General features: G+C 40.8%; 1 protein-coding gene across 2 annotated transcripts in view; it reads left to right on the top strand.

The window, feature by feature from the left end:
- AFF3 (ALF transcription elongation factor 3) overlaps window positions 1–22,624 on the top strand; it is a 336,079-nt gene that overhangs the window by 45,239 nt on the left and 268,216 nt on the right. For both annotated transcript variants that reach the window (XM_074815074.1, XM_074815073.1), the window contains exons 2-3: window positions 2,570–2,690; window positions 8,821–9,621. In XM_074815074.1, the coding sequence (XP_074671175.1) occupies window positions 2,570–2,690; window positions 8,821–9,621 (922 nt within the window). The remainder of the gene's footprint in view (window positions 1–2,569; window positions 2,691–8,820; window positions 9,622–22,624) is intronic.

Raw genomic sequence — 22,624 nt, 5'->3', positions numbered from 1 at the left:
TTACAATTTTTTTAAAAAAAGAAAGAAGGAAGAAAACTATTAAAAAGAATCATTTTCCATTAGCTGAAGTGTTTGCAATAAAGACAATTATAGCAGTTGGCAGCATTCTCCTTGAACGAAAATAAATAAATACATTTGGTGACATACGTTCAAGGAAATGTGATTGTTGCAATGTTCATGCAAATAAGGAGCAGCCTCACAAATGCTAGAGATTTTGCCATCTGGTATTACCAAAGGAATACAACTCTCAACTTGTAGCTCTTCCTAACTTAACTGCTTATAGATGGCATATTAGGCATTTTCACACGTTTACTCCATTTGCATAATCATTCTGAATTATTGCAGGTTGTGCGTTGCATTGCCAACAATGAACTTCTCATTTGGGAAGGGGGTTCAGAGATCTGACGTCTTCATCAAATATGTCTCCATCAAATAAAAGAATAAAAATGTCCTCCCACTTCAGGAGTATAACACCAGTGCATTTTTAAATTTGTATGAGGCCTAGTGAAGAATGTTGCACTTGTTTACTTCCTAGAAACTGGGTAGAGAACAGTATTATAATTAATCTCAGAGGAACTGTCCATCTCTATTTGACTGCAGGCAAGAGTCCAAATGCAGTGTCTCAAAGAGTCAAGAGGTTCTGAATGGGGAAACCTGGCTGATGATGAAGTCGCAGATCCTGCAACTCCAGGAAAACTCAGTCCAACAACAGCTATTCAGGGTGGCAGAAAGTCTACTTTGGACACGGAGGTTGTTGTTAGGAAGTCTTTTACCCTAACTTAACTGACGGGAGTACGCTCATATAGCATGATGTAGTAACTGAGGACCATTGCTCATGTAGCAGTAAGTGACAACTGCTCTGCCTCTGGCCTTGGCAGTGTGTGCAGTGGATGATCTCCACTCACAGGGACCCCATGGGGAGGCCTTTGCTATCCCATTCTTCCTGGAGAAAGGCATTTTCCATGCCCAAAACTCCATGCCTATGATTGTCTCCTCATTAAACTGCTTTTCCAAGAGAGGGTGTTGGTGTGAATAACATATATTGCTCATCAAAAATATGGGATAAAACAAAAAAACCCTCAAGCACTAGTAAGGGGAATAAACAAACGGGTGGTTGGAATCTGTCTCCAACCTGTTGCACTGAAACCCCGTGTTCACAATAAATCCCCATGTTTGAGAGCCCTGCTCAGTGTTTGGCATCTTCCCTCAGCTGCCCTCAGACCCACCAGAAGGGTACTCTGCAGTCTGGTTTGAGTTAGCAGCATTAACAAGTAAACATAAGATTTTGTGTTCGTTTAGTGACTGGTAAGGCATTGTTTTTAAATACTAATAGCATCTAACATATCCTATGTATGTTCAGCTCTCTCAAGTCTTGAATTAGAATCGGATAGCTGTTGGCCTTTTCACTGCCTTGCCTGAGGCATACTAGGTAGCATCACGTGGGTAGCTGATGCAACATATGTTTTGCTAACTGGGAAGCTGGTTAGCAAGACAACCTTTTTCTTATTAACACATGGTGCACTTACATGACATTAATATATATTTCTACTTTACAGATTTACAGTGCCAGAAGAAAGGCATTAGCTGAGCTAAGCAGAATAGGCAATCAGCATACTCGTCACATTGTCCTGAAATAACATGTAAACCTTATTAGACACATTGGTTTCCTTTGTGAGGAGAATAAAATGTAAGAGACTGAAATGTGCAAACCTGTGTTGTTCCGTGGAAATTCAGGGAAAGGATTCTCTGGTTTATGTTGTCATGCATTAAACTAGAATTCTGGAAAAAAAAAAAAAAAGTTAATTTTTATTCTGGATGTCTATATTGGAGCCAGACCAGTTCATTTCTAAAAATTAATACTGTTGTGTAATGCAGTGATTTTATTCTCTCTCCAGATACGCTCTACCAGCCATACATACACTATCATGCCAGTATTCATTTATTCATGCTCTGAAGTTGTGATAGTGTCAAATCCATCAGAAAGAGGAATTGTTTCAGTAGTAGTTTCACGACTTGGCTGATTAACAGAGATCAGAAGCAGCAGCCTAACTGTGGAAACCACTACAGCATGTAGTTTTAACAGCTCTTTAGGGAGCTAGTTAATGAAAGAATCACTACAGAAACACATCCATGTGAAAAAAGGAGCATTCTCATACAACACTCAGAGGATATGTCATAAGTGGAAATATGTTCATAATTTCTATTTACTCATAGCTGTAATTACCATCTGCCTTAAGAGTACATTCAGTCTTTGTCAAAGTTGCTTAGATATTTCCTTTGTCACATTTCAAGCAGAGAAGTTCTGCACAGACTAGATCATGCCCTGTGATTTCTTTTTTATTCTTCTGTAAGAATTTAATTATCTATTCTCTGTGTGAAGAAAGCACCAGCATTCTCAGAGACCTGAGCCTCCCCAGCCTGCTTGGACTGGCATTCATCTGATTCATGTTCTTGCTTATTTTTGCCATCTGTCTGAAAACCAGAGTTCTTCACTTTTAAATTCATGCTGGTTTATATGTTGCCTGCTAATTTTTAACTCTTAAAAAGCTATTCCTTCTTTTTGCTGCAGTGTCTATGAGCCAGATAGAAACGTGCTGCGAAGGAAAGAATGGGAAAGGAGAAATCAGGAGGCCCAGCAGGAGGATGGCACGTTTAACACGAGTTACTCCCTCTTCAGTGAACCGTACAAGGTAGATGCTTCCCAGCTGGGTGGCTCTTTGTTTATTTATTTATTCCACAGTACAGAAATGCAGCCTGCAGAAGGCATTGTCCAGGTTTGAGCACCCTCCCGTTAGTGCTAGCCTCACAAAATTCACAGAGAACATTTATGGTTCATTGAGAATTGGATTTTATATATATGTGTGTGTGTGTATATATATATGTGTAAGCTTATAATGTTCAACAGACATGAGAATGAAATAAACTAGAAATATCCTAACGATATTTGAGATGGAATTAAAACTAGGAGGTGAAGGTGACAGTGCCCTGTTTTGCAACACTTAGAAGAAAACAATTGTGTGGGAATTGTGTGAGAAAGTCAAGCAATACAGAAAACGTTATGCTCTGGCCAAGGTTAATGCAGTGAAATATCTTGGTGGTTTTTTTTTTTTTTTCAATAAGCATTACCAACAAAATTTGCCTGCTAGACATGTTTTGTCCTCACTAAAGGCAGAAGTAACTTATGAGTCAACTCCCTGTTTTATTCCTCATGGTAACAGTAGCGTGAATGAGGCACAACTGTCTCTCCCCACTCCCTGTTAGTAGCGTCAAGCAGGGTCTTCTGCACTTTGCAGAAGACTGCAAACCAAACCCTTGTAAACAGGACTAGAGAGCAGTATCCCATGGGGGCTGCTCCTCTCCCCCAGCTAACCCAGTGACTTTGCCTGTGTGCATCAGTGCATCATGATGTATTGTCTACTGTGTCCTTCCAGTAACATCCAAGTTACTATTACAACCACCACATTGTGAAACCTTTCCCTCCACGCAGCATCACTTGTCCTTGATGCTTTGGGTGCTTTAGTGCCTCTTTCCAGGAGTCCTATTTGGGTGCTGGCACTTGGCTTCTGCACCTGATATCCATGGTTCCGTGATTTTGCCCGTGCTCCAGGGTCAGGTTTTAGCTTGCTGTTCTTCCAGATTGTTGTTTGTTTCTAGTCCCTAATAAAAAAGAAGGATCTACCACTTCCAAACGATGTCCCTTGATAGAAGACAGCTCTGTCTGCCTTGAAGCTGACCTCCAGCTGCCCAAATTTCAGATTCATTACAAAGGCATTTAGAAACCATGGGAAATGTCTTGAACTCCTCAAGGCTCTACTTGAAAAAGTCTACTGTGAGACCAATCAAGGGCTAATCCATGGAAAAAAGCCTGAAAAGCTTAAGTCAGCTGTGTCTTGGCATTTCATGAGGGCTCTGCTGCAATGGGGACTTAATAATTTTCCTTTTGGTAGGTCCAAGCAAATAGACCCCTTACAAAAAGGGCCTGTCCTTTTGCTGGGTCCCTGATACCATTTTGTCTGTGGTACCTAAAGCTGGTAATACCAAAGCTCAAATCAGTTATAAAAATGGCATAGTTGGAATAGTTTCTGCATTTTGATTGTTACCTGTGTGCCAGTGTACTGACTGTCATGGCACAGACTTCATGTATCATGGACACACCAGTGGTTTCTGTCTTATGATCTCTGAGGGCACCTCTATGCAACCACAGTATAATTCCATCAACTTTAATAGAAGCGGATGAAACACCATTGTCGTCTCTAGAAGCAGAGAGGATACTGAGTGGGTGTCTTATGGGAAGATCAGAATAGTGGCTCCATCCATGCTTCTTATCTTTAAACACTATGTCCCTATTTTGGGCAAGCATATAAAGAAGATGCTGCAGAAATGCATCCTACAGCTGGCTTTGTCAAGGAAACATGGAGAAACATAAAGCCCAGGACAGCAGTATAACTCATCCACAGCTCTGTTGATATGACAGTCACAGCTGCTTGGGATGACCAGTCATTCTGACAATATTGGACATCAAAACTTCATCAGTGGCGTACTCTGAATGTCATGTGTACACCAGCAATGGACCATTGCACTATCTGAACTCATCCAAGCATTTGTGAATCTTCAGTGTGAGGATGCAGAGCTGTGGCTTGGGCTTTTTGATCTTATCATGGAGAGAGGCAGACTGCAAAAGAGGTAACCTTTCTCCAAAAGCAAAACTGAAAGCCACTCATACTGTCTTTAAAGATCATGTTCAAGTTTTAGGTGTTTCCAGAGGGAAATGAAGTTACAGCAGACATTCACTGCAAGCTCTGATTAAATTCAGTATTCCTCTGTGCAGCTTGAGAAACATGAGCTAAAGCCAAAGGATTTGCCATTCAGAAGGCCATATCTGAAAATCAAAGGCAGACTGGAAATCTCTTAAATCTTATGTCCTCTCTCACCTTGACATGTATCACTACTCCTGTAACATCAGATTTTCTGAAAAATCCTGACTCTTCGGGTTGCCCCTTATCCTGTTCAAAGTATCCATAGCAACCCTTTATGAAGGATTAGGGGAAATCCAGTATCTTTTACTTAAAATGTCTTTTACAGGGGGTAAAAAGTAGGAGTTTCATGCCAAATATTTCCTGGACAGAATACCTTGCCTCATTAACCGTATCAGTATTTTTAATAAAGAAGAAAATTCTGATGACCTTCCATGTAACCATCAGGTTTATTTTTAGAAGTGTTGAATCTTGCAGTTTTCAAATGCATGGATTCATCTTGCATTGCAGAAGAATATCAGAGCACTGTAAGTTAGAAATGTTTGCCCAGAATGCTTTTCCTACTTACTCATTTTGTGATCATGTTTTCCCTATGTGAATGATTAAATAAGGCCCACATTATTTCAGAGAAAATAACAGGATAAACTGCTACATCTAAAGCTTATAAGTCATCACCTCAGATCGCATCTTGTTCCCAAAAGGATGTAGGAGAACTCTTCTGGGTGAGGTCAGCTCAACACAAAATTTTCTCACCTCAGGTTGCCCCTAGTGTATCCAGAAGGAATAAACAACACCAGCCTATTGCCAGCATGTGCCGTGGTACAGGCATTAGATTGGTTTGCTGCAGTTATTCTTGTGGTTATCTGGGATCTTTCACAGAATCACAGAATCACAGAATCATCTAGATTGAAAAGGACCTTGAAGATCATCTAGTCCAACCGTTAACCTAGCACTGACAGATCCCAACTACACCATATCCCTAAGTGCTCTGTCAACATGCCTCTTGAACACCTTCAGGGATGGGGACTCCACCACCTCCCTGGGCAGCCCATTCCAACGCCTAACAACCCGTTCTGTAAAGAAATGCTTCCTAATATCTAGTCTAAACCTTCCCTGGCGCAATTTGAGGCCATTACCTCTTGTCCTATCACTCATTACTTGGTTGAATAGACTCATCCCCAGCTCTCTGCTACCTCCTTTCAGGTAGTTGCGGAGGGCGATGAGGTCTCCCCTCAGCCTCCTCTTCTCCAAACTCAACAACCCCAGTTCCCTCAGCCGTTCCTCATACGACATGTGCTCCAGACCCTTCACCAGCTTCATTGCCCTTCTCTGGACACGCTCGAGTAATTCAATGTCCTTTTTGCAGCGAGGGGCCCAAAACTGAACACAGGAATCGAGGTGCGGCCTCACCAGTGCCGAGTACAGGGGTAAGATCACTTCCCTGTCCCTGCTGGCCACACTATTTCTGATACAAGCCAGGATGCCATTGGCCTTCTTGGCCACGTGGGCACACTGCTGGCTCATGTTCAGCCGGCTGTTGATCAACACCCCAGGTCCCTCTCTGACTGGCAGCTCTCCAGCCACTCCTCCCCAAGCCTGTAGCACTGCTGGGGGTTGTTGTGGCCGAAGTGCAGCACCTGGCATTTGGCCTTATTGAAACTCCTACAGTTGGCCTTAGCCCATCGCTCCAGCCTGATCTTTCAATGCAAGGTGTCTCTGTGTGACCTTCACATCATATCCATATAGAAGACAATGTGCTGTCTTCTCTGGGCTGGTGATAGTCTACAGATAATCTGAGATTAGGCTTTTATTTACTTCCCATCCAAATAGCAGCCATCAGAAAGGATGAACCTTCTGTTAGGGAAGTTGGACTTTCCAGGGGCGAAATTCGCACATAAATTCTCTTACATTCATGGACCTAGAGGCAGCTGGGTGGAGAGCTGCCCCACAAGCTGTCTGTGCTGTAGACTTGTGGGTTTCAGGAGCCCTGTTCCACTTGGTGGTGCTTGGCACCATGCTCCTGTCAGGGAAGGAAACCTCACACCCACAGGCTAGGTGCAGGCCCAAGGGCATATGTCCCACCCTAGAGGGGAACTGGAAATACATCTCTCTACAAGGTATCCACATGAAGTTGAGGATACATTGGAAGCATAGAAGAGATCCACTGGGTAAAAGGAAAGTTTTCTGTGTCTCCTGGAAAGTAATTCTGCTGGTCAAGGCAATGCCCAAGTGTAGAAGCCATTTCATTGACCCCAGGAGACACATGAGTATATCTCCAACCTTCTTTCTTTCCAGATGTATGTGATGCTTCCCACTTTTGAAGCCTTGTTAATACTTTCCTTTTCTTTAGAACATCAGTGTGATTCCTGTGAAACAAAGGAACACCTCTTTTTTAAGCCACTTGCTGTCTGTGAATTAATGCTTCATATTTGTTTTCATAGCAGGTTATTGTCCTTGTGACAACAACAGCAGCATATGCAGAGGGAAGATCAGGCTGTAGTGGTTGAGCGGACTTATTCCAAGTTTGCAAAGCAATGTTTCAGATGCAACACTTTTGACTTTTTTCCTTCCCACTTCAATATATATTACTGATATTTATTCAACTCTGTTAGCATTATAATAAATACATTTCAGAAAGCTAGTAATAATGTATTTTGCACAGTTAAAAGGTGGGGGACAAATTTCAAGCAAGACAGGACTGCTTCTACTGTCTGACTTAGGAATGCTTCTACTGTAGTCCTCTGAAAGTTAGCATGTGGCAACCACTGCAGTCATTTACAAGTCATTTTTGCTTGGCTTCAGTTTTTTTAATAGGAAAACCTAAAAAAGGATTCTGAACTAGGGGAGTTTCCCTTACATTTTTGAGTCACTCAATTTTATTTGAAGGTTTAAAAACAAAAATATTCCCAATTTTCCAGAGTAACTGATGTTGCTGCTACATGTTTCATACTTTTTATATAACTTCAAGGGGGTTTTCTCCATTGCCTTTACTCCCTTCTTTGTTCTTCTTTCTGTTTTCCTGTAAAACAGAGTCTTGAGATGAAAGCTTGGCCTTCTGAAGCCAATGGGAGTTTTCTCATCCAGATTCCATGTCTGGAAGAGAAAAAGGAGAACACCACTGTCTTGTTACTGTCTTCCTCTGAAAATGTAAAGCAAAGAACATCACACGCCTGAATCTTGGCAGGTTTCAGAATAATCTCTGCTACATAAATGCTAATGATACACCTTTTGGTTACAGTGGCTTTTTAAAGCAAGAATTTTCAATCTTTTCCAGTATGTTTTATTTGCTTGTTTTACTTCTTTGTGGAGCTTCTGCCTTTTCAATCAGGAAGTAAATGGATGATTTCAAAGACAATGATTAATCTTAAAGGGAAGGGAGGGTGGCTTTGTTCTTCCTGCTGCACACAGCAAGCACTGAGCAATGTGAAGAATTTAGGGGGTTCTGGTCACTGTTTTTTTCTAAAGAGGAGAGTGCCCTGGAGCGAGCATCCTGTCAGAGCATTTTCAAAGAAGGGACATATCCATCTGTAGTTTTCCTATTGTCCCATGAGCTCATTTCAAGTCACCTCAGAGTGTTTGGTTGGCTTAGGCTGGTGAGTTCATTCAGTGCTTATACTAGATGTTGTGTGTCTTTCCAGATGCTATGTGAAAACTTAGGCAGGCAGAGAAGGAAATTGGGAATGCAGTATTTTCATTCATGGACGAAGGAGAGCTTGCACTGGGTTATATGAAAAGTTTTATCATGGTCAGATTTAATCCAAACCATTCTGTGTAGTTGCAATAATAAATTTTCTAGTTTCCAGGTAATATACTTTAACTACAGCATGATACCAGTGATAGATTTCTTTTTTTATATACTCTAAGGCCCTTTATAGCTTTTCCAGTTCAGGGTAGATTTAAGATGTTGACAAGTGTCTTCAGAGACAATAAGGATTTTCGATTTCATCCCTCAACGCCGCTGCTGAATAAGGCACTGCTACTTCAGTAAGAATTTCAGCAGAAGCATGCAGGGAATTTTGTTTTTCTTACGTTGATTGTTGCAGAACACTAGATTTTTGTTTTGCAGACGAACAAGGGGGATGAGCTCTCAAATCGCATCCAGAATACGCTGGGCAACTATGACGAAATGAAAGACTTGTTAACTGACCGATCAAACCAGAGCCACCTTGTTGGGGTTCCAAAACCTGGGGTTCCTCAGACATCTCTCCCCAAGGCCGATGAACATCTTACTGCAGACTCAAGACTGCCGCCTCCCCCTCCCATTTCCAGCACTACTTCTTCCACACCAGCAGCCCTACCTGCCCAGCAGAGCAAAAGTGCCGCAATGGGTTGGCAGAAGGCCGGGCACAATGCTGCTTCGGATGGCCAGCAGAGAGCGAGCAAGCACGGGCACCGGTCGCTGGAGTCACACAAGGGTGACTTCAAACTGGCAAACCAAAAATCCAGTCTGGAGAAACTAAAACGCTATGCATCGAGTCCCACCTCCTCCTCCTCCTCCAACACCACCCAGCAAAGCTCACTGAGGGCCACGCTAGGAGAAAACATTAACAGAGTGCAGCAGCCAGCAAAGCTCAATTGCAGCTCGGAAGGAGGAGCTCAAGCACAAGAGAGGCCAGCAAAGCATGGTGGCGGGCACTGCGTCCAAAATTTCCCACCCTCTCTTGCTTCGAAGCCCAGTCTGGTTCAGCAGAAACCAACAGCTTACGTAAGGCCAATGGATGGTCAAGACCAGGCTTCTGATGAGTCTCCAAAGCTGAAGTTACCAGCTGAGACAACCAAGTCGTATAGGGGAGTGCCTTCTAACAAGCCTGATTCGGCCAGGACCAAGTCAAAGATAGCCAAGTTCAGCATTCCTAAGCAAGAAGAGGTAAGTGGTTTTATGCTTTTTATGTCATCCCCCCTTGGATGGATGATGGTGGCTTAGAACTGCAAATTGCATCTGTCTCTACACATTTTTAATATATTAGTTTACACTTTTTTTTTTTTTAATAACATTGATATACTGTATTGCAAATATTAACTTCACAGTAATGTAAAGATATCTCAACAGTGAAATGCTCACTATCTTCAGGACTACAACATCTCCTACAATGGCACTAATAGCATATATTATTTCACTGACTTTTTTTTTCTTACTGTCCACATATAAAGTCTGGGTATTTTTAATTTGTATTTTTTTGCTAAGCTTGCGTATTACTTCTACTTGTTCGTATTTCATTGACTTTTTTCTCTTTGGCAATGATTAAATGAAGTGCTTGTGATCAGAAGTAGTTCTGCCATCCTCAATGTCAAAGTAGTTTCAAAAACTAAATAAATTACTTAATGTGAGATCTGTTGAATAGATGAGAATATAGCAATGAGACTCTCCTTTTAGTTCATAGTATCTGTTTCTGTTTCAAACTGATTTAAGATTGAGGTTTTCTTCCTGAAGAATCACCATCTGTAGAAAACCTGCCATGCTACAAGTATGAGAACATGTCTGAAAAAGCTTCTAGACAAGATTTCTGTTATCAGCAGTAGATGTGAAAGATTTCTGCTTGGACTTATTTTATGTTCATTTATTTAATATTCTGTTTATGCCAGTAGGACACCTTGCTTTAGCCTTTATACAGTCTGTGATTTTCTGTTTGAGCTTTTAGGATGGGGAGGAAATGGTGGGGTTTGGCAGAATGAAGGGTGATTTTTTTTTCTTGGGTGTATTTAGAGGCCTATGCCAATACAAAGATGGTCATATCATCCTCTTGTGCAAATTGGTAGAACTCCCATGACTTAAACAATTTATAGTATTTATAGGACTAAACGACTTTATTTGGCTGAATCACTGGGACTTTCTCAGTGCAGAGATAGTGATTGTTTACTCTTATATGACAGCTGTGGTGTGTCTTGAGATGTTTTTAGTCTTAACATTTTTGTTTCTGGCATTGTTAAAGGAGAGGAAAAATCTCATTTTTGGTGGAGTTCTCTGGCCTCTTAATGCCTGTTTTTCAGAAATGAAGTTGACTGTTGTATTCCCACTTCAGTTCAGTTTGGGAAAGAAATCTCTCTGGAAGCAATTACTTCTCTCAGCTCTTTTAGGCATTATACCCCTGTGGTTTTTCTCTAAGTTAAAGTTCCATCAGTTCCAAACAACACGGAGGTGATATGTTGTTCCTGAAAAGTAGTTGTTTTATGCTCTTAAACCAGATTTGATAAGCAAATTTAGCATTCACAAACTGCTGTAATTGTGCAGATAGATCAGGTAATGGCAGATACCAATATCCATTTAGCTATTATTACCTCTTTCAGACTTGTGCTTCTATCTGCAAGTGGGAAGCATTGTTAGAATTAAAGATGCCTGTGGCAATTGTCTGGATCTTTCAAATTTTCCCCCTTTACCTGTATGCAATACTCTAAGGACTAGTTTGGAAAGAAGTTTTGATAGGCAATCATTTGTTTGTCTGAAATTCAGGTTTTACCATTTGCATTCCAAATTCGCCTACCTCGGGAAAGAAAGCTTTCATTTGTTGTATGTAATCCATACCAATGCGTAAGGGTAAATTTATACTGCAGTTTCTAGACATGTAGAAGTATTTGAGATTCCTTTAAACTAACCTGCTTAAATACTGATGGCAGTGCAGGCTGTGGTAGGAGACTGGACTGTAGGGTAGCTACTAAAGTGTTCACCAACTTCTCACAGATTTTGTGGGATGCAGTATTTCTGAAACAGTATTTGATATCTGATAATATAAACATTTAGCTGAAGTTGAAGGAAGTGGACAAAAAACATTGTCTGGTAATTTTAAAAAGGAGCTAAGTGATTATAAAAAATGATGGACATATTACTCAGAATAAAACAGTAGGTAGTATAGGTGTTGTTAGGGTTTGAAACGAGCTAATGAAAGTGTTTAATGTCATGTTGGAGGGCTAAGAGTCCTGGTGATAAAAGTACCCAGCTTTTTTCCCTTTATCCTGACATTTCCTTTGTTCTAACATTTTCCATCCCAAGTAGCACAAGATGAAATTGGTAAGCCACTGGTATTGCTACAGGGAGAAGTATTGACCAAGACTGAAAGTTTTTTCAGCCACTGTTGCCTAATCCACCCTCCCTTTAATTTTCAGTCATACTTCTTTTTATTTCAAAATGTTTTTCCGTTCTTGTTATTTGTATCATACGTCTACTAGTACAGTTTTGTAAGAATTTCCATGCGTTTTTTAAATTTTTGCTTTCCAACTCATAAAACTGCTCCTTTGCATCAAATGCTTACTGTCCCCCATTAGGGACAGAAGTTTTAAGCTGCTCTCAGCACAGAAAATGTCATGGTCCTGTGAACATTTGTTGGTGAAATGAGGCCTCTCTTGTTCAGGGTGGGGCTAAAGGTGATGGCCGGGAAGGACCTTGTGTCGCTAGTGGCCATGGGATAACCAGAAGAGTAAAGAAGCCATATAGGATGGTCATGAAGGAAAGCAGACTGACGAGGCTAGAACAGTGTCTGGGAAGCTATATGGAAACAGAAATGAGAGTGGCAGAAAGCTGCCTAAGAGCAGCCATGAAAATAGGGGAAGCAGGAGAGGGGCAGAGAGCTTGGGGATAGGGTATCTGGAGTGCAGCTGGTGGAATGAAGCTTGATGTCTGCTGAAATAAAAGGTGTGTAGCTGAGATGGGCTGGGTAAGGCAGTTAGTGTGCTCTGTGGACTTAATGCAGGAAACGCTGTGAGGCTCATGGTCAGTTTGTTGTACACCAGGACCCTCAGCTCCTTCTCAGCAGAGCCTGTATTGCTGCTGGGATTATTCCTTCCTTTTTCAGGATTTTACATTTTCCATTATTGAACTTATTGAGATTCCTGTCGGTCCATTTGTCCAGCCTGTCGAGGTCCCTCTGGATGGCAGCATGAGCCTCTGGTCCCACTCCTCCCAGTTTTGTATCATGTCCAAACTTGCTGAGGGTGCACTCTGCCCCATCACCCAGGTCATTAATGAAGATATTAAACAGTATTGGTCCCAGTATTGACTGTGGGGGTACACCACTAGTGACTGGCCTCCAACAGGACTTTGTGCCACCGATCACACCCTCTGGACCACTTTTATAGCCTTTGCTTTCTGTCTGCAGGCCTAATTTTGCGATTACATATATTTTTTTCTACTTTCAGCTCTTAAAATGTGTTCATAGTGATACCACGGTCCAAAACCTACACGTTTCAACTTGACCTAGACAAGTTCTGCAGCTGCTTAACTGAACTGAACTAAACTGAAGGAGGCTGTGAGGGAAAAAAATGCAAGTAGGGAAGCAAGATGTGAGTGCAGGGTGTAGATGTGAGATAAAAGATGAGTCTCAAAGGAGGAAAAATTGGGGGCCAGAGAAGCTGCCTAGCCTGACAAAGTATAGAAGTGAATGGCAAGAAATTACCATTTCCCCAAGTCATGCAGAACAGATTTTTTTTTTGAGGGGCACATGAAGTGATGACCATTTCTGTGTGCTGTTTCAGTTTTATTTTGAACATCATGTGGCTATAAGCAGCTTCAAGTTCCACAGAGAAAACCAGGAAACAAGAATATATTGCTATAAATCTGATTTGCAAGTCCGCTTCCTAATGCATTTGAGTCCTCTGCTTCCATGCACTTGCATTTAGCTTATAGTACTTTCCAGAGTCTATCAGTATATCTAATATCTATGCATTTTCATTTGTGTTTACCAGTTTGAAGGAGCCATCAGTGGAAAAATAAACACATAATGAAACAAAGTTAAGCCTTCCTCTAAGAACTGAAGAATAAGAAACAATGTCATGCAAAATGTGTGTGTCTTCAGTAGGATACAAAATCCTCTTCTGTACATCTCCTGAGGTTTTCAGAGAAACAGGGCACAAAGTTGGCTGCAGTACAATTATTATTCACTGGAAATAAAATCACTTGAATACAAATTATAGACCATTACTTTTCAATACATGTAAAAGGTTGATTTTTAATGTAGTTCAATACCTCATTTAATATTTTTAATCAGTTTTGGAAAGCCTTCAATATCTTGACACAGACCGAAGCTTATAATTTTTTTTTAATTGTTTTAATGAGAATAACTTGGATAGACCTGTGTATAGAAAGGTAGCAGTTACTCATTTGGGAATTTAATCTTTAGGAACCAGGTTCATTGGTGTTAATTAGAATCCATACCCAACCTCCCAGTCCTTCCAAAATTATCATACTGCTCTGTAGAAATGATAGCTCGTCATCTCAAGTACTGCTATTTCACATTTTGAACTACTTAGAAATTATATTGCTGTAGGTAAAAACCTACTGTACTGCATAGAAGGGAAGAGAAATGTGATACCAGGGTATAGAGGAGAAGAGGCAGGAATATCAAAAGCCTCTCTTTTCTAAGATTTTGTTATGACTGAGACAATAAGAAAAACCTAAGATGGCAAATCATACTCTTTATATCTGAGTTCTGTTTTTTAATTTCATCTTATAGGCTGCATGCTGCTTTTTTTATTACATTGAAGAAGCCTTATCTATTGTCCTTTGCTTACCTCTCTAAGGGTTATGGAGCAAGGAAATCGAGGTTGTCTTCAAGAATGACTAGCAGTCTAATGGTAGAAAGGATAGATTTGGTTCTGTTAAATTTGGGAACACGTTTATGTGAAATGTAGATAAGGTCATCATGAGGACATATTCTTTTTTCACTTCATGGAGTACTTACACAACTTCTGCAGCAGAAGCAATGCACAATAGATTAAATGTTGAATTTTTTTTTTTTCATTTTTGCCCTGGCCTTACTCAGGCAAATTCCTATTTGCCTGGCTAAGATACTCTCTGCAGTCATTCTCGTTCGAGTGGCTATATATAGCTATCAGCATCTGGCACATGCGCTATCAAGTGTTCTTTAAATCTGCAATCTTTTTCTCGCCTATCAGTTCTATCCCCGTATATTAATGGAAAGCAAAAAAACCCCACAACTCTTTCCTCCCCTTCTTCCCTCCCTCTGAAAAAAACCTCCCAAATATGGACTTAATGTCAGTAATTTGTTCAAAACCAGACTCTTCTAAGGACAGCTTTGGTGCATAGCATGCATAATAAGTAGTTCCATTCCAGTTTAAAATTGAAGGTGGAAGTTCACATGTGAAAGAACAAGTGCAGCTACATCTCATTTGACAACAGAAGCTCCAGTGTAGACTAAATTGGAAAGATTGTCATGATTAGTGTGTGCTTCTCCTGGAAGTACCACATCTCTGGATCTACAGGGAAGTAGAGGGGAGACAGTGTCTCACAAGAAAGGAAAATGTTTTAGAGGAGATCTGAGTAAGTGCTTTTCCCCACAGGCACAATGCCACCTTCCCCTTGCTCCGATAGAGCCTGTTGAGCTATTGCAGGACTAGGAGTTGAATCCAGGTTTTTCTTCTCTGCTTCCTAGGTTTTTCAGTTCTGTCCCAAAAAGGCAGAAATGAAAACAGAAAAGCAGTTGAAGATGCTTTTAGATAAAAAGGGAGGTAGAGGATGAATGCATTAGCAAAAAGGTCCAGAGTTTTTCCAACACCGTTCTAGGGCATGCCCAAAGAGGCTGGAGACAGGAGTGCAGAATTCAGTGTGTTGATACTCCTCTACCATTTATCAACTTTACTGAAGAATTGCTGAGCTTGAGAAGCCAGTTAGCAATCACAGCACTCGAGTACTGTAAGTATGAGCCAGTTGTAGATGTTTTCTTTCCCAGATGTTCATGGGAACGAGTTAGCAAGCTGCATTTACAAGAAGATACAGCTCAATTCATCCCTGTAATGGTACCGCTGACCTTCCCCACAAATAAAGCATGTTTTCCCACGTTAAACAGGAAGAACTGGACAACAAGAGCAGTGTGGTGCAAAGATCCCCGCTAATCGTAGGTTATTCAGGACCTTCGAGTGTGTCCATGGGAGGGCTGTGCATAACTGCCTGTTTTTATGTAGGAGAGTTCAACAGACTAGGACTGCAAAGAAAGAGTGTATTAAATAGACAGAGTGGTTTTTGAAATGCTCTGAACAAACACAGCAGAGACCACAGTGCGCAAAGATGGATTTTCGGTATAGTTTTCAAATTGTGACACAAGCCTCTGCCTCTCCTGTCGCCTCTGCCTTCTGCAGTCACTGAGGCACACAGCACAGCAACTGTGTGTGCGGGCAGTTTCACTGAACACAGTGGGCCTAATCCCTCCGGTTATTCTTGCATGGCAGCTCTTGTAGAAGGAAAATACTGGTTAGACACCTTTACCTGACTTTTAGAGCTCCCTAGTTTTACTGTTTCTACCCTCAGTGAAACAAGTTTCTCCTACTTTTTGAATTAAATATAAAAATATTTTTCTGGGAAAGCACTAGCTAAACTTATCTATAGGTTTTTGAAAATAAATAATTTATTTACATAGAGCCTAAAGTTTTCTATATGGATTGATTACCATATGGTATGTGTCATGTGTTGCTATGGTGAATCACTTGTTGTTCCTCATTGTTTTTCACTGGTAGGATGGCTATAATCAGAGAAAAATCCTTGAAATGGGATGTAAATTTATGATTGTTAAGGGAATTCCTTAATGTGTACACCTGCCTTTCTGCTAGTTTTCTCCAAGGTTGTTTTTTCCAGTTATTGAAAAAATATTTTGAGCAGTTCATTGAGGTCTCTCATAAGGTCAGATCCTCCCTTTGATAAAACTGGTCTTTACAGCTTTTCAAAAGTTGCAAAAGTAACCACTTTTGGGATAAGAAGAGCTCAAGAAATGTAAGTATATGGCTCATTGTGAGAAAAGTGTATTCCTCTCACTTTTTTTTTCCCCCAGTCGAATGGATGGTTTGGTTTATGAAACAGCTATGGAGTTGACAAAAGTGCATGCATAAAAATGTCCACAACCCTGTATAATTGCTTCTTTAGTTCCTTTTGGTAAGCACTAAGTTATTGATGAAGGAAATAACATTTTAGAACTACAGTTTTTAATTGCACATTTTGTCTGAATTTTTGAATCCATCGTAATGCTTATGATGATGATGATAACTGGATATAATAAAAATCCTCCCTACCAGAAGCAAAGTAGTCTAATAGACCTCTTTTGTGAAATGCGTCTCAGAAGATACATGGCATTGCTATCACTTTTCCACCTTTGGCCCCATTAACATGGATGGCTCCCAGGCCTGTAAGGGTATTCAGCAGTTGGACAATCTGGGCCTTTTCTGGATGTGGCTGCAGTGGTGCTCCTGCAAGCACAAGAAGCTGTCCTCAGCTCTAGCTTTCAGCTGAACATCTCCCCATCAGTTTCGTGGCTCCTTAAACAAAGGAGTGCTTAGAAAGGGTTAGGGTATGGACGGAGAGCAAGGGTGGGCTTGCTGTGGATTTCAGATTACCAGTGAAATACTTAGACGCGCTATGCTTCTCAGACCTTACATTGCACAACACTAGAGCGTTGTATCAGTGTGCAGTCAGGTGTGGAGTCCAAGCCCTCGTTGCTCCTGCAGAGCAGTTATTAATGCCAACTCACATTCTCCTTTGCAGTAATTATAGCAGGGTTAGAGCACTTCTGTCTACTCTTTGTCTTCACAGCAATCTACAAGGGATCATGTAGGATATAAAGGCGGTTTAGGTTTGGTTTGGTTTTTTTTTAAATATACATAAAAAATATTATACTGCTTTGTTCTGTAGTTTCCCCAGTCTTTCATGAATCAGAGTGACGTGAAACTGTCACCACTGAACATACTCACAGGGGTCAGTTATGACTGATGAGCAAGAGAACCAAAGGAAAATACAGCGAGCTTCACAGATCACTGTTAATTCCAGCTAAATAAATAATGCATATGTGCCACTTGATGTATAAGGTTAAAGAGGTCAGACCTCCAGTAATTGTTGTAAATGCATCCAGCCAGGCCAGAAGCAGTTGAATTCCTTATTGTTGGTCACATATTCACTTACAGTAAATGAAGACAAATATACCCTTAAATATCTGGATGTAACATACTTTATTCACCCTGCACATCGTAAAGTTGTCATTTCCGAGGCACTTCTGAATATGGAAGATCTATCCCTGTGGTATCACAAAATAGCTTCCTAGAAAAGTAATTAACAGAAGGCTTTTTTTTTTTTTTTTAAGTTCAGAAAAGATAAATAACGTAGGCGTCTGATTTCCTGTCACTCTTGGTTAACTTTGTATGAAAATGGATAGCTTCCAAATTAAAGCAGGCACCGGCCTGTCTGGAGAAAAATGCATCTGTAAAGACACGTGTACATTACATATTCATGTAGTTCCAAATCTCTTAATTGTATTTTATATATAACAATCGCATGTTCTGAAATATGGTACCTTTTTTACTTCGTGAGTTAAAACCAGCATGCTAGAAAGGCTAAGGTTGCTTCTTACACGGTTTGGGATAAGCATTTCCCTTTCCAAATTCCCTCATACATGCCCCAGTCTCATCCCTCCCCACCAGCATGTTCCTCCGAGCAATGGAAGCTCAGTGTGAGGTGTCTTTACACCACATTTTATTCAGAAGATAAATACACAAAAAGCATTCAGGCCAGTGAGCCACAGGGTCAGGAATATTGAGGTCCAACATTTTCTCTCAGAACCAAAAACTGCTATTCATATTCCTCTGCATTTACTGCAAATGGCTGTAAGGGAAGCTTGTGTAGCTAGAAAGAGAGGAAAACCAAGAGTATTTCTTGTTAACTCTTAGCACTAACATGTTTAAGGAGAGATGGGATTTAAAATGCTCTCTCTGCTTTGTAACTATTTTGAAATGAGATGTTGAAGATGATAGGTTTTTTCTTGCACATGCTAGAGATTATTAGTATTCAAATACCAGCAGCGTAATCTATTGTTAATCAGATTTTGCATTTATTTAAAGCTAGTTGTACAACTGCATTCAGATGCAGAGGCAGGTACAGCTTTATGTGACTGCTACAACTTCTAGACCTGAAGTAGAAAAGGGGAAGACAGCTGTGAGATTATTGATTATAAACACGGCCAAACCCAATATTAATACAACGTATATGGAATGGCCATGATTTGGCAGTTATATGTTGTTTTCTAACAGGCCTTCTCCAATTTTAATTACAATCTCGGGGACACATGATACAAGAAAACATATTATCAGAGACATCTGATAAAAGAAAACATATTAGCTGGTTAATTTCTGATTTCGTGGAAGTATCAGTCCAGAGTGGGAGTATGCTGTCAAGAAAAAAGGCATGGGATGGAGGACCAAGTGCAATGTGAGAGGGACAGTTTGAAAAATACCATAAGCAGATAATGAATGTCTTTTTGCACCAAATTGTAAATGTTTAGCATGCAGGAAAAGTTAAACATACATGGAGAGGACATAAGAATGAGGTGGGCCCCATAAGAGTGGAGACATCTGAGAAAAGAATTATGTGGGAGCCTAAAGAGGAAAGAATGAAATTGTGCTTTGAGAAACCCACCAAAAAGGAGGGGTTAGTCACGGTCTAAATTTTTGTCCTCATGGGAGGACCAAGTGCAATGTGAGATAGACAGTTTGAAAAATACCAGCAGTTGTAATTTATGATAAAGTCTGCATGCAAAATCTTTCAGTAGCTTAGAGGTGGCTGAACAGGCTCCAGAACTTTAGTTTTTTCCTGCAGTGTGTTTGTTCCCATGAGGAAGCCTTTAGAAGCACCCTTCCTTCTGTGCGGTTCCTGCTCCCAGGTAGGAATGGACCTCTGTCCGGAGGACATCCCTGATGAAGAATCCAACTGCACAATTGGAGTTATTTTGAAAGAAGCTTGTCCTCTCCCATGAGGACAAAAATTTAGATGGTGGCCATCACCTCTTCACAGATGTGATATCACTGTCTCAGGAGGAAAATGCATTACCCGTCTTCTCCCATAAGCAGTATGGCAATGTACACAAAGCTGGGCTTGGGTGTAGACATAGCTTCTGCAGGAGGTGGAAGAGGTGAAACCTCATGTTCACATGGGATGTGCCAAATGTCTGTGAACAGCCTCTACACAGAGCTGACATCTTCTGAAATACAGCAGGTCTTTTTTTTTTTTCTTTTCCTCACTCAGAGTTTATAGCTTCTGATAATACCCAGTTGCATTCTCATCAATAGACCAAAAATGTTGTGTCTTCTACTACTGTAATCTCTTCCATTCAGGAGTTTCAGAGCTCTTCATAAGCATTAATGACAACTCTGACAAGAATATATTAAATCTGGTTGCAGAGGAGTTATCTGAGGTGCAGGTGGATGGGGACAGTGTTCTTGATGGTGCCACCAGCAGCTACGCAGCAGACTAGGCTTCCCTTGAGCCTGTTTGCGGGTGGTCCAGGCTGAGGGACCAGCTGGAAAATGGTGTGGGAGGCTGGGGTAGAGGTCAGGATGGCACACCCAGATCAACCTCAGACCAAGGCTAGACACATTCGAGGCTGGCCACAGGCCCAGAGCAAGCACAGCCAGGGAGAATGGGTGTCAAAGCGGAGAGCAAAACCAAAGAGGCTGAAGCCCCAATTTTGTGTTCTGGTGTTTGCACTACAGCTTGCCATGTAGCTGAGTGGTACAATAAACTCCTCTATAATTTTGCACCAGAAATGGACGTCAGGACAGAAGCATAAGTAAAGGCGTCTTGCTAAACTCTGAATTAATGTTTCTCGCTGTATTTCTTCCTATCATTTAGGTCACTCGAGGCAGAGACAGTTCCTGAGTGATTATGTCACTTATGGTTTACCACTTCCATCTGAGTTATTCACTGCACATGCTCCACTAAAAATTAATAGGAGTTTTACCATTGAATTCAGTGGTAGCAAGATCAGGGTTTGACAGGGATGAATATTTCCTTTCTACATTGTATGAACTTCCTTTGGTCAAGAAGATATTGCTTGAGGGAAGACAGTCTTTTTTCTTCAATCTTTCTTTGTTTTGTTCCAGAAATGGAGATGTAATACTTGTGGTTGTTTTTTGACATCGCTATTACTTTGAAGAAAGTCAGCAATAGGAATACAGAATAACAATCGGTGGCAGAAGGTAGCATTTGAATTTCAGAAATGCTACGCTGTGTTAATCTATTAACTTCAGGACATATCTTTAGAGCATCAAAGGAGCTTCTTGACCAGTCTGAGGTGCTTGAGTCATTTTTTCTCTCTTGTAATTAAAGTTTCTAGCTCCCTGTTCAGAATCAGTTTCCTCACCAACTCTTCAGTGAATAAATCTACATGAGTGATTTCCTGACAGTTGTATATTAGGAATTATGGCATATCCCTGCACATAACTTACAGAACTATCTCAATACACAGAGAAGAGACCATAAAACATGCCGAATGGGGATTTCTCAGATATGCTAATTGCTGCTATATAAAGAGCATGGGATGAAGAGCTGACACAGAGGAAGTTCAACTAGAAAGTACCTGCCACAAATCTTTGAAGGTTCACGGAGGAGCGAATCCTGCTGCTGCCACTTCATGGCAGAGCTCCGCTGAGCAAAGCCTTTGTAGCTCTGTGAGCTCAGGCAGGGAGGGCTGGCAGCTCCCCACAGGCCAGTGCTGCAGCCAGGCAGGAGCTGGGACAGGGCTCCGCTGCCTCCAGGAGCTACTGCTGGCATCAGGGGGGCAGTGGCCTTGCCAGTGTACCTGCATGGGAGCAATTCCCACCTTGTCAGCTCTTCCCTGCCTGAGTGTGGTGCCCAGGCTGGGTTCTTGTCTGTCCTAAAATAGACCCAAATGCAGGCCTTATTTATTTCTCTGGAAATGGACTGGATTGCATTTCCCACTCTTGTCTTCTTGTCTATGAGCTTGGCTCTCAAAATAAAGCTGCTTTTTTCATTAGACTGAATTTTTGCATATTCAGAGCATGGACTGGTCTAACTAATGGACATCCACTACTCTTCTGTGAAGCTTAGGTTTGATATTCAGTGACATGAAGATGCTGTCCACGTAAATGATCCTCCAAATGGTTTGCAAAATTTGTACTAAATTGACATCCATGCCAAACTTTGCAAATGAGCTCCATATTTGTAGATCACCGCAAAAGAATTTACAGTGTAGAGGGGAAGATACAGTTCAGCAAATGTGCTGTAACCAGGTGTGAGTTATACCCTTGTAGCTTTTTTAAATGATACCTTTTATGCACTGACTACAGATAGGTATTTTTGCACTCAGTGGAATGGGGCTGCTGGATCAGTGAACTCATTTTAAGTAGGCCATTAAACATCACTGCTTCATACTGATTTTTAGCCATTGCACTTGAACCCCCTGCCTTAGGTTGACCCGGCAGACAGAAATCAAAAGTGCTGCGCCCCAGCAGCTAACAGCTGCTCTGCTGCTTCTACTGATACACCTATACCCTTTATTTTAAACAAGTTTTCTGTACTATCTGTGAAATGTGCATCTTAGAAAGATAATAATTAATGTAGAAAGATGAAACCAAATAGTTATTATTCAATAATTTTAATATAGAATGCTTTTTTAAAATAAATCAGCTAGACAAATAAAACAGTATAGAAATGAAATGTGCCTTTGCAGGCCCTGTGGGAAATTCAGCTAATGAACTGAAGAGTATCAGTTTCTAGACAGACAAGAAAGTCTGCATAATTTAAATAAATAAATTCAGCTATTTGCCTCCTTATTTTAAAATCATGGTTTTGGGCATGATCACATAATATGAACAAAGTAACTTCAGTGCAGCGTGTGTGGTTTGAAACACCAAGCAAAATACAATTAACTTTAAAATGGCAAATTGTAATGCTATTTAACAAAAAATTCTCTGCCTTCCGGGTGTGACTATCTTTTAAATGTGATGATGTCACCCTGTGAGCCGTTAAACCGTTATCAATGAGCAGGCTGTGCATTTTCTAATGATTACTGTGGAGTTGAAAAAGACTCTATAATGTTCCTTCAGTTTGTTCATCATTTTTGTTTGATAATTGTCCTAAAAATCAATGACAG

This window comes from Strix aluco, chromosome 2, assembly GCF_031877795.1.
Source record: "Strix aluco isolate bStrAlu1 chromosome 2, bStrAlu1.hap1, whole genome shotgun sequence".
Classification (NCBI taxonomy): Eukaryota; Metazoa; Chordata; class Aves; order Strigiformes; family Strigidae; genus Strix; species Strix aluco.
The sequence above is the reverse complement of the archived record's forward strand: the minus strand, read 5'-3'. Positions and strand labels throughout refer to the sequence as shown.